The sequence below is a fragment of the Carassius auratus genome, chromosome 30 (genome assembly GCF_003368295.1).
Source record: "Carassius auratus strain Wakin chromosome 30, ASM336829v1, whole genome shotgun sequence".
In the NCBI taxonomy this organism is placed as follows: Eukaryota; Metazoa; Chordata; class Actinopteri; order Cypriniformes; family Cyprinidae; genus Carassius; species Carassius auratus.
This window is the reverse complement of record NC_039272.1, coordinates 19,970,574-19,985,793: the sequence shown is the minus strand read 5'-3', so window position 1 is coordinate 19,985,793 and position 15,220 is coordinate 19,970,574. Positions and strand designations below refer to the sequence as shown.

The 15,220-nt window shown below is 37.2% G+C and overlaps 2 protein-coding genes across 2 annotated transcripts; one reads left to right on the top strand and one right to left on the bottom strand.

The window, feature by feature from the left end:
- Positions 1-2,846: 2,846 nt before the first annotated feature.
- On the bottom strand, positions 2,847-5,470 carry LOC113049570 (F-box only protein 50). The gene is made up of 6 exons (XM_026212010.1): positions 5,215-5,470; positions 4,307-4,393; positions 4,036-4,132; positions 3,736-3,831; positions 3,248-3,386; positions 2,847-3,152 (listed from the first exon to the last, which is right to left on the bottom strand). Exons 1-6 carry the CDS (start codon positions 5,357-5,359, stop codon positions 3,003-3,005), a joined length of 714 nt encoding a protein of 237 aa, XP_026067795.1. The 5' UTR covers positions 5,360-5,470; the 3' UTR covers positions 2,847-3,002.
- Positions 5,471-11,057: 5,587 nt separating this feature from the next.
- LOC113049569 (creatine kinase M-type) lies at positions 11,058-15,088 on the top strand. The gene is made up of 8 exons (XM_026212008.1): positions 11,058-11,224; positions 12,611-12,819; positions 12,934-13,088; positions 13,324-13,456; positions 13,695-13,866; positions 14,064-14,187; positions 14,277-14,466; positions 14,571-15,088. Exons 2-8 carry the CDS (start codon positions 12,627-12,629, stop codon positions 14,747-14,749), a joined length of 1,146 nt encoding a protein of 381 aa, XP_026067793.1. The 5' UTR covers positions 11,058-11,224; positions 12,611-12,626; the 3' UTR covers positions 14,750-15,088.
- The last annotated feature ends 132 nt before the right edge of the window (positions 15,089-15,220 follow it).

Genomic DNA, 15,220 nt, shown 5'->3' with positions numbered 1-15,220 from the left:
ATTATTAAGTGTGTTGAAAACAGATGTGCAGCCTTTGAATGCTAGTGTCTGCACATCCTTTACTCAGCATGTTTAATGTCAACATGCTGCTGTAAAGCTGGTCTGCTATACTGAACTCATGCCGAGTCTCATGTTTCAGTCTCTCACATAACTTCATACCCCTCCATCCCAGGGAGGTTAACCTCTAACCTGTGTGTTTGTTTGTGTGTCTGTCTATGTACATGCACCCATTTGGGAGATGCTGCTATTAGATAGTCTCTGTTGTGCTTGTATTTCCATGTTATTGCTCTGTATACATTTTTGAGAAACAAAGCAAGGAAAAATGGAAAACAGAACATTCAATTGGGAATGCAAATTCTGGGATTGGAAGATGTTGAAGTAACAGGAGTAGGTGAATGGATAAATGAGTTACTTTCTCCTGCATGGATCTTCTGTCACGTGATCCTGCATTCATTTACCCACACTTCTGTAAGACTCTCTCTTCAGGACAGAAACACCTCTGCTCAACCTTCATCATTCTCATCACCATCATCATCATCGTCATCATCATCACCCTCACCTCTACACAATAATGTGTGCATTCTCCCTGCAGACATGTTTACCCACATTACTGACTGCACCAAGGATTGTAACTAAATATTCTGTTTCTTTTTTTCCATTTCGAAAGACAACACCTATTCTGTGCTAGACGGGTTACCGGTTAATCAGTTCCACTTTGACTGCACACAGACTTCCACCAGACATTCATGACTTTCGTGTAATCTAAGACTTTAAGTATTACTCTGCTGCAGAATTTTTTAACAGTCCACTTTATCAGATGATCTATTGAGACTAGCTGAAAGGACATGACGTGTTTTTTCAGTAGATAATAGCAGAATATATAATATGAATACATTTAAATATATATTTTTGACATATTCAATAGTATTTAGGTTGTGCTGGTAAACCTAGTAAAAATGTGTTACAAATATTGGTGTGCCAGTCATATTATTTTTATTCTCTAAATAAGGTAAGCTAATAATGTGCTTTAAAGATAAATGATCTCATTCACAGTCAAAACAATAGCCTATAAATTTGATTGAATCAACCTAAATACAGGTTATAGCACAGAATGTTATTTTTAAGAGTCGGCTCAGTTAAAGTTATCAACTGCTGATTTTCAGTATTTACATTGTAGTTTCAGTTGCATTTACTATCATTAAGATCATTATTGTATCACATTAGATCGCATAGAGAATTAACTTGGTGGACTGAAAAAGGTAATTTGATCTATGCTTTTGCTACAATTAAATTATAATAGATTAAAAGGCAAGCAGTGAGTGTCAGAGCTGAATGGGGGTATCTCAGGCCATCACTGGGTCTGAAAAGTACTATTAAGGGAGATGCATTAAACACCCCTCAACTCCTGCTCGTACTGAGACTCGAAACCTTGACCTTCGGGTTACAAGTCTGACTTTCCAACCATTGGGCCACGACTGCTAAAAAACATTGGATTAAGGTAAATAACAGGTTATGCCTAGTTACACGTGTTTACATCACGATTTTTTAGAATCAATGCCAGGAGAAATAACTGCCCTTTTGCTCTTTTTCCTGTAGACTATAATCCGAATCCTAAATAACACGAAAGAAACCTAACAGACCTAAGATTGTGCGGCTCATTAATAACTTGGTAAAGCGCCACAGACCGAACTGCACATGTGACTGGCAACAGGTGCGACTTTGTGAATTAACAGTCCAAAAAAAAGCTAGACACTCACAAACATTCATTTTATTCGTCAGTTTACGATAAACACATACGTAGATGCTGTCAAGAGCGTAGTCGGTCCTGACAGATAGAGTGGCAATTAGTCAACCAATGTGCATTCCAGGCATAATCCCCGGTAAAAGTATTACTCTATTTTATTTAACAAAACTTACCTCTATGGCAGAGCTCAGAATTGACAGACATGGCCGGGAGGCAGCAGAGGATGTTGCTCCAGTTCTCATGAGACTCGTGCCATTAGTTTTCGTGGTGTGTCGGTTTCTGTCCTGAACTATGCGCGCATCCCAAACAAGCGCGCATCCTCCGAACGCACAGCACGCGACAGACTGCGCAACAGCTCAACGCGACGCCCTGATTGGTGCGTCAATGCATGTCGCCCTCAAAAATACCCATAAAAACTGGAGCAGAGCCATATCGTACATCATCTATATTCAACTGTAATAATTACTTTAAATAATTAAAAACCATAATGATAATAATAATAATAATAATTAAAAGCTTTTGAAAACAGAGATACTTTAAAGGGATCGCTATTTTTTTCTTACCACAGCATAATTGTTGCATGCAAAAATAGATACAGCTATATTTATGGTTATAAATTAAAGGTTAGATAAATGTTATATAGTAATTATATAGTTTAAGTGTTATTAAAAATTGTTACACTGTTTGTGAATTGCCCTTAACAATAATTTACCATAGTTACCATAATTACTGTCGACACCAAAAAGTCATACAAAAATAAATAAAAGTCATCAAATAACGCAAAATGATTACTAGTTCTGAATTAGGAACAGAGTTCTGATTCCATATTCGCTATGATTTTACAGTGGTAAAATAACTGTTGGAACTATTGTATTTTCACCGAGGTTTTTTTTTTTTTTTTACTTTTTTTTTTTACCAATGTGTAAAATTTACCTTTTTTTTTTTGTAATGTGTAATGTGTACAGGTCACAGCGTCTTGTTTGCAAATCAGTGAGTTATATCGCCATCTGCTGGCCTTAAATACTAAAATATGATAATATAATACCAACTGTACATTTCTAGTGCTATTGCGAATACATAAAAAAAAAACACTGACACAAAACGAATGAGGAATGTTTTATTACATTATAAGCCTGCTAGATACATCTTGCGAAATGGCAGTCAATTTATAAACACATTCGAGACATTTGCTTTGTTAAAAAAAAACTAAGTCTAGAGAGTGCATAAACTCCTACCAGTTTTTTTTTTTTTACTACCATTATTCCACACTGGCTTTGCTGGTCTTGATGGTAATGGAGCTGTCTGTGACTTTAGTATTAAAGAATTCAATCATGAACTGGTTCTTCAGTCTGTGGAGAAAGTGAATGTACCTCACTCCTGACCCATACTTGGAGAATACATGGGAGACCTATACACATAAACACACGTCATGTGGGCACATGAACATAAAATACTTACTAATATAAATACAAAAATACAGATGTGCGTGTACGTGTGTACTACCTTTTTCCAGGTGTGTGAGTAGCAGTCCAGGTTCTCTTCAGGGTTATATGTATGCTGCTTGATAACCGTTTTACCATCAGCACCCAAGAGCTTCACATCAAGCTGATAGATAGATTTATGAAGCTGGCTTTCCTCATACCTACACATCAGGAGAAACACCCAGGCATTTTAGGTGAATATTAGTCTTCATTAAACCTTAGATTTTGCCTGAAATTAGACAAGTCCCTTCAACCAATTATAAACTGTTATTTGTCACAGATTAAATTGTCCAGCTATGCCAGAAATTAATTCAGATTCCTTGATGCTTTTTTATGTAGCTGCAAATCATTAGAAAATCCGATGAAAGACAGGAAGACACTGCATTACAGCAAACTTCCTTTTAACTGACATCCATTTCAATGTTTGACTCTTCTGTGCAACTCAGTTTGCAATTACTGTTAGAAGATTGCTTACACTGCAAACTATTTTTATAACAGGTCGTAACTCACCAGTCCTCAATGATGATCTCAGGCTGAAAGTCATCCAGCAGCTGGTCCCACAGACCCTCTGCCTTCAGGTCCACAAGCTGCTCTAAAGAGAACCACCTGAGATTAAGAAACACAAAGACCATGTCAGAGAGATTATATATACTTTTTCTCACCCTGAAGAACTGACAAGCTTTTTCTAGAGTACTGTAAGGAGCACTGTATCAAAGTTTTCTGACAAGGAAAAGTATCTCTATTGTATTGGAACATGACCGATTTATATGTTTTTGTAAAAAATATTTTTCTTACAGAAGTGAGACTCACCTAAACTGAGGCAGATGGCAGACCACAACCCCAGGGGGAATTCCACTAGTGTCATATGGTAAAACTTCTGTACTACTTTTCCAGCCAGAGAAGTTACCTACAATTAACATCCAGGTACAAGATTCAATCTCCTTTTTATTAGCAACCAAAGATATTTAGAACAGCAAAGGTTTGGGGTCTAAAGTTCAACACATTTACATTGAATTGAGCAGAAATGAGCTCATGGGGAGATTTTTAGGCTGCGAACATACTGTTTTGGTTTTTGACTCACCATCGGGCTCAAACTGAGGTGGTTGATTTGGAGGAGGAGGCATTCCCGATCGAGGGGGCTCAGGTGGTGGGATGGTGTGGTTTACACCTGGATGTTGAACGAGATAAAATTATGATTTTAAAATATTTAGCTGAATGCAATGGTTCAGTTTCTATTGCAGTAAAATTGAATTCCAAATAGGCCTACTGTTTTTCAAATATTAATGTCAAATATCTATTTAGCCGAATAACAAAAAACATCCATATAACTTAAAGACATCTTTTGCTGTAGTATTTTAACAACCAGTCCACAAGAGAGGCACATTTTGGTGGTACATTTCGGCATTGTTTCAGCACTGCACAAATTCATTTATTATATTCACTTTAAAATAACTAAATAATAACTAGTAGCCTATCTTGTTTATCTCACCTCTTCACCCACAAAATTAAAACATAATTTTTCCACAAAATGACAACAAAGGCATGACATTCCATTTTAGCATCTTACACAAAGTATGTTAGTCGAATTCATATAAGTTCAAAAGTACTATGCCTTATATTCACTGTGTGGTGTTTTGTTGTTGTTGTTTATTTCATATTAATAAAAAATAAATAAATAAATAAACATTTTATTTTAAAACACAAATCAAGTCGGCAGTACATAAAATTAATAACAACAAGAAAATAACACACAATTTATATATAGATTAACGTTCATGGATGAGTCACCATATTTCTCAATAGTTAAACTAACGGTGTGACAACTAGCCTGTGTAACAGCCATATCCTCGATCTCCTCTACTCTATCTCAACATAATACTGTTTCTTTATACACTTACAACAAAGTTTAAGCAGAGATATAATTAAATGACACAGTGCGAAGTAGCGCTAGCTAGCCACTAGCCAGCCAGATTGGTGTGACGTCATTACCGTAAGGCGAGGGGTTCTGCAGTAGGTTGCGTTCAAACGGTTTCTTCTCAAACACCGATTTCCAGTCCACGTTGTCGGGCATGGGGACATCGTGAGCCCCCAGCTGCCACTGAGAGTCACACTTCTTTTTCCAGTCATCCGCCATTTCAGACTGTTTTCCTCGCAGTCCACGCACAGCAGACACGAGGAAGTGCTTTATTGTGTTCTGCCCCACCCAGAAAATTGCTCAGAAGGGCCTTTACGCAAGTTTCTTAACTGCACATTACTCAGAAGTGAGTCACTACAAACACGAATGACAGACCACCTGAAATTGACACATATTTGATCGTTTTGATCAATACACAGGGACAGATGTCATTCCGCAATTATACATTAGGAGAGAACGAAGAAAAAAAATTAGTTCATAGCTTTTCAAACACTTCATTTTTATCACAATAGATAAGAGAACAGGCTGAGGGGCGAAATAGTACAATTCATAAGCAGCACTAACTTACATATAGCCCACCACACCCAAAGACAAACATCAAGGACTTACAATGTCAGCAAAGATTTAAAGTTCAGTCCAAGGCTGCCTGAACAAGAAGGGTTGCATCAAGCAAATCAGTATCTTTCAAATAAATGTGACTTAATACTATTTTGAAAATGCATATGCATAAACCCAGGACTAGTTCAATACATAATCATACAAATATTTTAATCTACTAATCTATTGAAATAAAAAAAGTGAATATTTGCTTTAAAAAACATATCTCTACGAACAAATACATTTTTAGTATTGAGTTTAATTAAATTATGTTTAGATTTACACATGTAAAGATTTCATTTACTTTATTAATTTAATATTTTGATAATTAAAATGTTAATATCCATAGCCACTTAATAATTAGATGCATATAATTTATTACATATTCTGAATTCATCTATTTCTGTCTTTCTGCTCAACATCCCCATCCAAACTAAAATATAATTGAAATGTGTTTAATGAATTTCTGTTTCATGAAACATTCAGTTTGATGCAACAATGTACATAAAAGTATTTTCCAAACAATTTAAACAGAAATCTCTTCTGCTTGTGTTGCATGAATTAAGCCCAATGAATGTACACAGATTTTAAGAATTTTCTTCCTTATTTACCCTTAGGACCTGTGATATTGTAAACAGATTAAAAAAAAGAGCAGAGTTAAGCCAGTGTCTCAAAAACGTATCTGGATGACCCTTCTCAACCACATCCCCCTAAATTGCTGTGGATTACAAAAGTACTGACTTCTTAAGATCAAACGCTCTTTATGAAATCCTGAGCCTTGCCAAATAAATAAAGGCCGGGACTTTTTAAACAATCTAAAGACAAACACCAAACCAGTTGCTCCCACAAGCACCCACCCAGTATCTCCTATTAATCATATATGAAACAAGCATTCCAGAGAATAGAACAGTCTCAGAAACTCCTTCGTTGTTGCAGTGTTTGGTCAGCTTCCTGTGTTGCACACTGTTGTCACAACTCAATAATATACCAAGAGTCAAGGTTAGTTTTGCACGCTGTATTTTATGAACTGAGCTGGTGAATTTTCTAAAGCTAAGAAAATGCTTGTAGAGAAAAATGGGACAAAAAATCCTATGAACCACAGATTATGTTCTGGTGTCAGTGTTGTGGTAGTCAACTCAGAACACAACAGCGCTTCAAGTGGAAACATACTGATACTGCTCTCTGAGCAATAGCACATAAAGACCAGTAACACGGCACTGGTACTGGTTGGATTAGAAAATACATTTTAGATAAATAACAAAAAATAATATACATAAGCAATGTACTGAGAAAAGATATGGAAAATATGAATGCTTTGTAGCCAGTTCATTCAAAACAGTTCAACAACACAACTCCCTCGTCATTTAATTAATTTATCATTTATTGTATAATGATTGCTTAACAACATATACTATCATCTTATTTCTTGTTTTAACACATTCTCAGAATCCTGACAGCAATCTCCTTTCTTGTTTTCAGATTGCAGTGGCAGCAGGTGGCCATCAGGGAGAGTTGTTGGTTGTTCTGTCTCTACTGATGGGCAGAATTCTGTATCTACAGGATCTGAAACACAAATAATAACAATGCATCACCTTATATGGTGTACATCTGCTTCCTGAGCACAGAACAACATTCTGCATGCAACTGAAGTCACACAAACATCAGTAAATCTACATAAATGTGCTGGACCAGCAATTGCAGTTTAGTCAGGTACTCATTTCAAAAAAAGAGAATGATAAAAAGAATGCGTCACAAAATAAATACTGTTGGGTTAACTATATTTTTCTTTGAAATAGACTTTTCAGACATTTTCAATTATGCTGTCAATATTTTTATTTATAACACACAGCATTAAAATATTCTGTCTGAAATATATCAGGGATTTCTTACTAAGCTTCATAAATGCACATCAACAATCCAGTAAAATATTTACCAAATCTACAAAAGTAGTAGAGTAAGTATTTCATATGCACTGTATAATTTTTAGATAGAGAAATCCTCCATAATTATTTAAATAATGTGTTAAATTGACCAGGCACACTGTGTACTGTTGGACTCACTGAGCTGCACATTAATACATTCAGTCATATCATATTTTATGCAGCACATGCCAAATGTACACACGATACACTTTTTTATATACTTATGTAAGAATCTAGATTGCAGTCACACACTTAGAGAGTGAAACAGTATGAACCAAGGTGTCAGAATAATTATCTGTGGTTCCATTAGCAGGCTGACAGTACAATGGATATGAATATGGGAAAGTCTGTAATTATATTATAGTCATGTATAAGATATAAAGAAGTTTGAGTTGGATTGTACGGTTCTCAAGTTCATGTGGCATTCTCACATAGAGTGAAACTCATTAAACTCATTAAAAACAACAGAAATATAATGCAGTTCAGTTATTGAAAAGTTTTATAGTGTACAATCAATTTACTTTTGTAAACTACTCGTTTACTTAATCTGTGTTCACATGCATCATGCTAAGTTCTGACATTAATCATTAACATCAAATTCTGATTTATATCAACTTCACTGATCGAGTTCTTTGCTGAGTCAATGCAATACAACCCAGAGAGACAGAGGGAGAGACGGAGGATGGAATGTAGGAGTGTTGAAAAGAGAGGGAGATGAGGGTCATGAGAGTTTAACAAAAACATACACATAAACTCATAAAAACAGGTCTTCCTTTCTGGCATCACCACATACTTGATTCGGTAACAAACTTCTTAGGTACTGCTGCAGTTTTTTGGTAGCGTAACAAGTTAGTATTGGTTGATTAGCTAATGTTTCATATGTTCTTTGCAATCTTAGACTCAACTGGACAAACTGTACCATCATTTTATTGGACATATGCCATTCTGAAACATAACAGACCTGCAGAGTTGCATTTTCCATGCATTTAGCTATCAGTTGCATTGCAGTCAATTCAATTAATTAATGTAATTAGACACTATTAGTGAAAAGTGTTGTGCATCATTCAGGAATACCAAATATAATAACTGTCAGACTATTATATGAATTGAAAATTAAATTCCACACCACTTCAGGTGACCTGCGAGACCTCCTCCCTTTCCCACTCCCTAACACTTCTTGCAAGCATGCAAGCACTTATTCATATTTACATGTATTCAAATGCAACATAAAATATGCAGCAAGTAAAACCTAGGAGATAAAATAAAATTTGTGCAGATAAGTACGAGCTGTAACAGACGTGCACACACTGTACCTTAAAAACCCGCTTTGGCTGAAGGTCATATGGAGTGTTTAGACTCATGTTACCTTCTACCCTGCCAAAGGCCTAGTATATTATTAGCCACTGCTGCTTGTTAACTTGCTATGCTTACCAAGACTTCTGAACATGATCATGACATGGCAGACCCACAGAGTCATGCAGACAACATATACTTCTCCATGGAGTTCCTGTGCAAGACATTTCGAATTCCAAGTCTCACTTCCACTTCCACATTCTTTGTGTGTGTTTTAAATGAGACTTGGTAGTTTTCATTCTAGTTCGTTAGTAGTTAACTAACCATGCATCTTACACCACTCCCTGACTGTATTTCTTAACAGGACATTGTTTAACAGATGATTTAAGGCATTAGTGTGGTTCCTCTTTCCTCTGTTTAATTTAAAATAAATGTATAATCAGATTTATTGCACAGTATGCAATAAATGCTAATGAGTAAGAAGACTTTTTAAAACTATCACAACTTCTTCTCTTTGTGTTGTGCAACTGTACTGTAGTAGCTGGAGTTGAGTGTCTGTTGTTTCACTACATACGCAAACACACTTATGTTACACGACCTTCCTCCTCTTCCACTTGCACACCATTCTGACACCACCTAACAGACCTTGAAAGATAAGACACGATTATACACACCCAACTGAAAGGAAAAATGTTCAAAGATTGGAAGGCTTTTATTGCATTCACTGCCGTTCTATTTTAAAATAAATGCTGTTCTTTTAAACGTTCCATTCATCAAAGAATCCTGAAAAAAATGTGTCATGGTTTGCTCAACAATATTCGTGTACTACTTCTAAAAAATACTGCTCTGTATTTTTTTTTAAACTACTTCTAGATAGATCGTTATAGCGGCAAACTTACTGTTTGTACAGGGACAAACAGAAGACAGCTGTTTGAGTAAGGGCACATGAGGTGACTCCTCAGGGCACAACCCCTCCCATTTGTATATCCAGTACTGGACATAGATACTACACCCTCCCCAACCAACCAGTTCTCAAATATTATTATATCTTAAATCTGTGTTTGAAACACATGCCTGGAGCCACACTAAATCTTCAAGTCAGAGTAACGAATTGAGCATAATTGAGAGTTTATCTCTGTATGATAAGCTGTCCTGACATGTGTGTGCATACATGACAACTGCTGATAAGCATGAAGTTTTTTTTAATTCTTAATGCATTACATAACAAAATGTATCAATGTGTTAGACAAGTTGCAGCTGAATGGATTGCTAGACAGACACATTGGGGGAGGGTGGTTACCCATAATATCCACAGACAGACAGACACTCACGGGGCCTCCCTGAGTGAGAACATGTATGTGTACGCGTGACCGAAACTGGAGATGGAAATACCTCATTTTGAATTGCATAAATAGGAAAAAGATGACACAACAGTAAACATACACACATGGCAACGTAATTAGAAATGTAATGATTCTGGCAAAATCATGCAACTTGGATCAAACTAAAGTTTTAATGGGGTTGGGCTTTATGGTTAAGATTAGATCTGAGTTTAACATTTTTCAAATTATAACGACTTTTCATGAGATGGAACTGTTGATGCACAATTGAAAATCTATCAATTTGACTTTCACATCAACTGTCTTCCTTAATTCACGTTCAATTCATACTAAAGTGGCAGCTGATGGTCTTTTACCCTATTGCATAAATATGCCATCTTACATGAACAAATACATGAAGTAAATATGACACTGCAGCAGACTTCACCCGCAAAACCGCTAAGTGGATTTGCACTGAGAATGATGTGATGGACAGAGCCTACCAGCTGATTTTTTCCAAAGCCATCGGCCTGACGTGAGCACTTCTAATATCTGTGGTATGTTTGGCAAAAGTGTTGCTCAGCCTTTTTAGCATGGTAGACCCTCCATGCCCCATCACCCCTCCTCTAACCTAGACCCTACTTGAAAGCTATGTATGGGGCGGGAAGTGAAAAGGGATATGGGAGGGGAGGGGGGCACGACCCACAGCTGCCACCTCATCTAAGATGCCTGGGATCTAAATTGAAGCCTTTCCTACACTAAAGAGGGCATAAAAGAGTGTGTCCAGCCAATCAGAATTCAGTGGCCTCTAAAATGGGCTAGCCAATGACTGCAGGGGTTGGAGGTATATAAATCCAAATCAACCTCTTCTTACTTGGGTGACCCCTATTTCGGCTTTGGTGAACAGGATCTGATCCCAAGGACTGTTACCACTTTTATTGTCTTGTGTGCAGGTAAAGAGAATATTCTTGAATAACCGTTTTTCAGTGAGCGGAGTGAGAAAGCTTAAGAAAAAATATCTTAAAAATGAAAAATAAATAAAATAAAAAAAATTACATGAGATCAAATAATTTAGAAAAAAAATGCAAGCTAGTGGAATTCTCCCCGACAAAGAAGAAAAACAAAAACGTCTAAAGTAAAATGGAAGTGGTTTGTGGGGCTGCATACATTTTCCAATTTCATATGTATGATGTTTCATATGCAGATGTATGTTCTTTTTCATGACAGAAGTACTGGAGTGAAAAAGTGTGAAAGGCATCGGTTGATATATTTTACATTTTGTGCATGTTCAAATATTTTGGGTGAGAAACTAGTTTGATTGACCTTTGCTATGAAATGTGGGAGCATATATCAAATGTGTGATATGCAACTGCTCTGAGAGCATAATCTAATAACAGCTATATATATATATATATATATATATATATATATATATATATATATATATATGTATATAAACCCTCCCTTGGATATGCTTCTGTTTCTCCTACTGATACGTATGGGACAGGTTCCCTCTGCTGGCTTTAAAAAAATAAGATCCCGTGGTAAACAAGTGAGAAACTTCTGATAGCTGTTTTTCGCAGAAATGAATTCTACCGACTGACAGTTCAGACCACCACAAGTTAATAACAGTGTTAGGATTTGTATGTGGTAAATTGTAAAATAACAAAGATGTGATTAACGTGAGTCTAAGGAAACTCTCAAAAGTCAGTCTGTGTAGGAACACTTTAATAAAGTATAAAACATTAAGTGACGATATAGACAGAACACTCTGCAATATGTCCATAACATTTTGGGAAAATTTGAGATTATGTGGAAGTAAATGGGAGGGAGTGGAGTCCTTATTAAAAATAGTCCAGTCTACATTTAGATCTGAGAGCATCTCTCCCATTCTTGGACCAATTACAAATATCATATAACAAATGAGGATCTCAAGTGCAGTTTGCTAGGATACCAGACAGAATGTTTTAATGTGTGCAGCTGTGTTTCACAGGTTATCAGTTATCACAATCCAGTGGAAGCTGAAGTTTTAGCAGTTATGTTTTTGCACATTGATTTCAGTCAGCATCCATCTGGATATACTAAAATGGTCATTTTTTTTTTACAAATTTTCAACATAAACATAATGCTATAGTCAGTCTGTGCAGCTGTTGTTGACACAATCATGCTGCCAGATTTTACATACTTGGTTTAGAGAACTCAATCCTAACTGATTTAAGAGAATTAGTCAAACTTATGGTCCAATAGTTAGACAGTTGGAAAATGTATATGTAGAAGTAATATATGATTATTCAAAGTATCAAATTGAAAATATTCTTTCTCACTTGTCAAATCTTCAGTGTTAGAAACGCAACCATGCCTTTCGGAAACACCCACAACAACTTCAAGCTGAACTATTCAGCTGAAGAGGAGTATCCAGACCTTACCAAGCACAACAACCACATGGCCAAGGTGCTGACTAAGGAAATGTATGCCAAGCTCAGGGACAAGCAGACCCCCACTGGATTCACCCTGGACGATGTCATCCAGACCGGAGTTGACAACCCAGGTGAGTAAAGACATCAGTGTCACATCCTTACCACATATTTCAAACCTGGATCACTTTAGAGAGAACAACATGTTTCCTTCCTTCATATACTGACGAGACAACATTTGTTCCCAGGTCACCCCTTCATCATGACCGTGGGCTGTGTTGCTGGTGATGAGGAGTCCTATGAAGTGTTCAAGGATCTTCTTGACCCTGTAATTTCTGACCGCCACAATGGATACAAGGCAACTGACAAGCACAAGACTGACCTCAACTTTGAGAACCTGAAGGTACAAAACAGAAATAAGAAATAGTTTATGAAATGCTAGAAATCTATGGACATAGGCAATATATGGAACAATAAACTGTCTCCTTGAATTCAATTATTTATTTACTTGAATAATGTGAAATGTGAGTTAGTAAATAAATATGAAAAACAATCCATATTGGTATGCTTTATATCCAGAATCTACTGTTTAACAATACTTGGGAATGTTATGAAATGAATTAAATCCCTACTTGTAGGGTGGAGATGATCTGGACCCCAACTATGTGCTCAGTAGCCGCGTGCGCACTGGCCGCAGCATTAAGGGATATGCCCTGCCCCCCCACAACAGCCGCGGAGAGCGCAGAGCTGTGGAGAAGCTGTCCATTGAAGGTATACTGTCATTACAGTACATGTGTGCACAAATCAGTGGAATTAAGTGTTGATATTCTGAATGCACTTCTATTTACAGTTTTCATTTTAAAGTTTTAGTAATTTTTTGTGCTTTTGTCATTTTTACTAGTTTAGATTTTTATTATTAAGGGTCTATAGCACAGAAATTCAATGTTATCTGTAGAACGAGAGTATGCATTAGTATCAGTATAAGTTTAAGCACTACTTTGTTCTCTAGCCCTGAACAGCTTGGACGGAGAATTCAAGGGCAAGTACTACCCCCTGAAATCCATGAGCGATGCTGAGCAGGAGCAGCTGATCGCTGACCACTTCCTCTTTGACAAACCCGTCTCCCCCCTGCTGTTGGCTGCTGGTATGGCCCGCGACTGGCCCGATGCCAGAGGCATTTGGTGAGTCAAATCATAATCATCAATTGTCGTCTCATTTCAAAGGCTGCACCCTTAATGGGTTACATTTGTCAGTCACATACATAATCAAGGTTGTCTCATTTCAGGACAGTAAACATTATAAAATTGACTGTTATGTTTTTAGAATAGTAAACTGCTGCAGAATTCCGTTTTAAGTGAGGCCTATGCTTTAAATACAGGCACAATGAGAACAAGACCTTCCTGGTCTGGGTGAACGAGGAGGATCACCTGCGTGTCATTTCCATGCAGCCGGGAGGCAACATGAAGGAAGTGTTCAGGCGCTTCTGCGTTGGTCTTCAGAGGGTATGGAGAACCTGTACACATAAATGCACATTCATGGTCCTCTGACTTTGCCCGCAGTGAGTAAGCATGTATATGTTCTGCTTCAACAGATTGAGGAGATTTTCAAGAAGCACAACCATGGATTCATGTGGAACGAGCATCTTGGTTTCATTCTGACCTGCCCCTCCAACTTGGGCACAGGCCTGCGTGGTGGTGTCCACGTCAAGCTGCCCAAGCTGAGCACACATGCCAAGTTTGAGGAGATCCTGACCAGACTGCGCCTGCAGAAGCGTGGCACAGGTATATAAAGCCGGATGAACACACTGTACAAATGTTGATTGATGATATGAACATCATGAAGATCTGCTCCATTTGTTGACCTCCATCCTCATTTATTTTCTCAGGTGGTGTGGACACCGCTTCCGTTGGTGGAGTGTTTGACATTTCCAATGCTGACCGTATTGGCTCTTCAGAGGTTGAGCAAGTGCAGTGTGTGGTTGATGGCGTCAAGCTTATGGTTGAGATGGAGAAGAAGCTGGAGAAGGGCGAGTCCATCGACAGCATGATCCCTGCCCAGAAATAAAGCGGGAGCCCTTCCCTTTTTTTCCCCTCGTCTTTGTCTCTCTTTTTTTTTACAGTCCATCGTGCAATCTGACATCAATGCAGAGGAAACTGCTGCTGAAAAAGACAGTCTCTCCTTTGCATCTGTCTTGCTTTCCTTTTTTCCCCTCCTTCTTTATTCTCCATGTCATTTCGCCATCACTTTTTTCCACTTTTCTGTTCAATTGGTAACATCTTGGGATCAGATTCCCGGCGCAGGTGTGAGCGCCTGTCGTCGAGGCTTCACCTTCATTTCAGTCTTGGTTGTAAAAAGTGAATCAATCAAGTTGTATTAAAATAAAAATACCCCATAAAACAGAAACATGTCTTCAATTTTTTTTTTCAAATTATATACATTATATACATTTATAAATGTGTGTGTGTGTATACATATAAGTATATGTATAAACTATTAACTTTGTAATGAGTTCGCTTGTTTAAAGTTTAGATGAAA

Coding starts and splice junctions, on each gene's coding strand:
- LOC113049570 (XM_026212010.1), bottom strand. CDS start 5,359: ATGGCGGATGACTGGAAAAAGAAGTGTGACTCTCAGTGGCAGCTGGGG. Junction 4,394..5,214: donor GCAGAACCCCTCGCCTTACG/GTAATGACGTCA, acceptor TTCAACATCCAG/GTGTAAACCACACCATCCCA. Junction 4,133..4,306: donor ACCTCAGTTTGAGCCCGATG/GTGAGTCAAAAA, acceptor TGTTAATTGTAG/GTAACTTCTCTGGCTGGAAA.
- LOC113049569 (XM_026212008.1), top strand. CDS start 12,627: ATGCCTTTCGGAAACACCCACAACAACTTCAAGCTGAACTATTCAGCT. Junction 13,089..13,323: donor TCAACTTTGAGAACCTGAAG/GTACAAAACAGA, acceptor CCCTACTTGTAG/GGTGGAGATGATCTGGACCC. Junction 13,867..14,063: donor CCCGATGCCAGAGGCATTTG/GTGAGTCAAATC, acceptor CTTTAAATACAG/GCACAATGAGAACAAGACCT.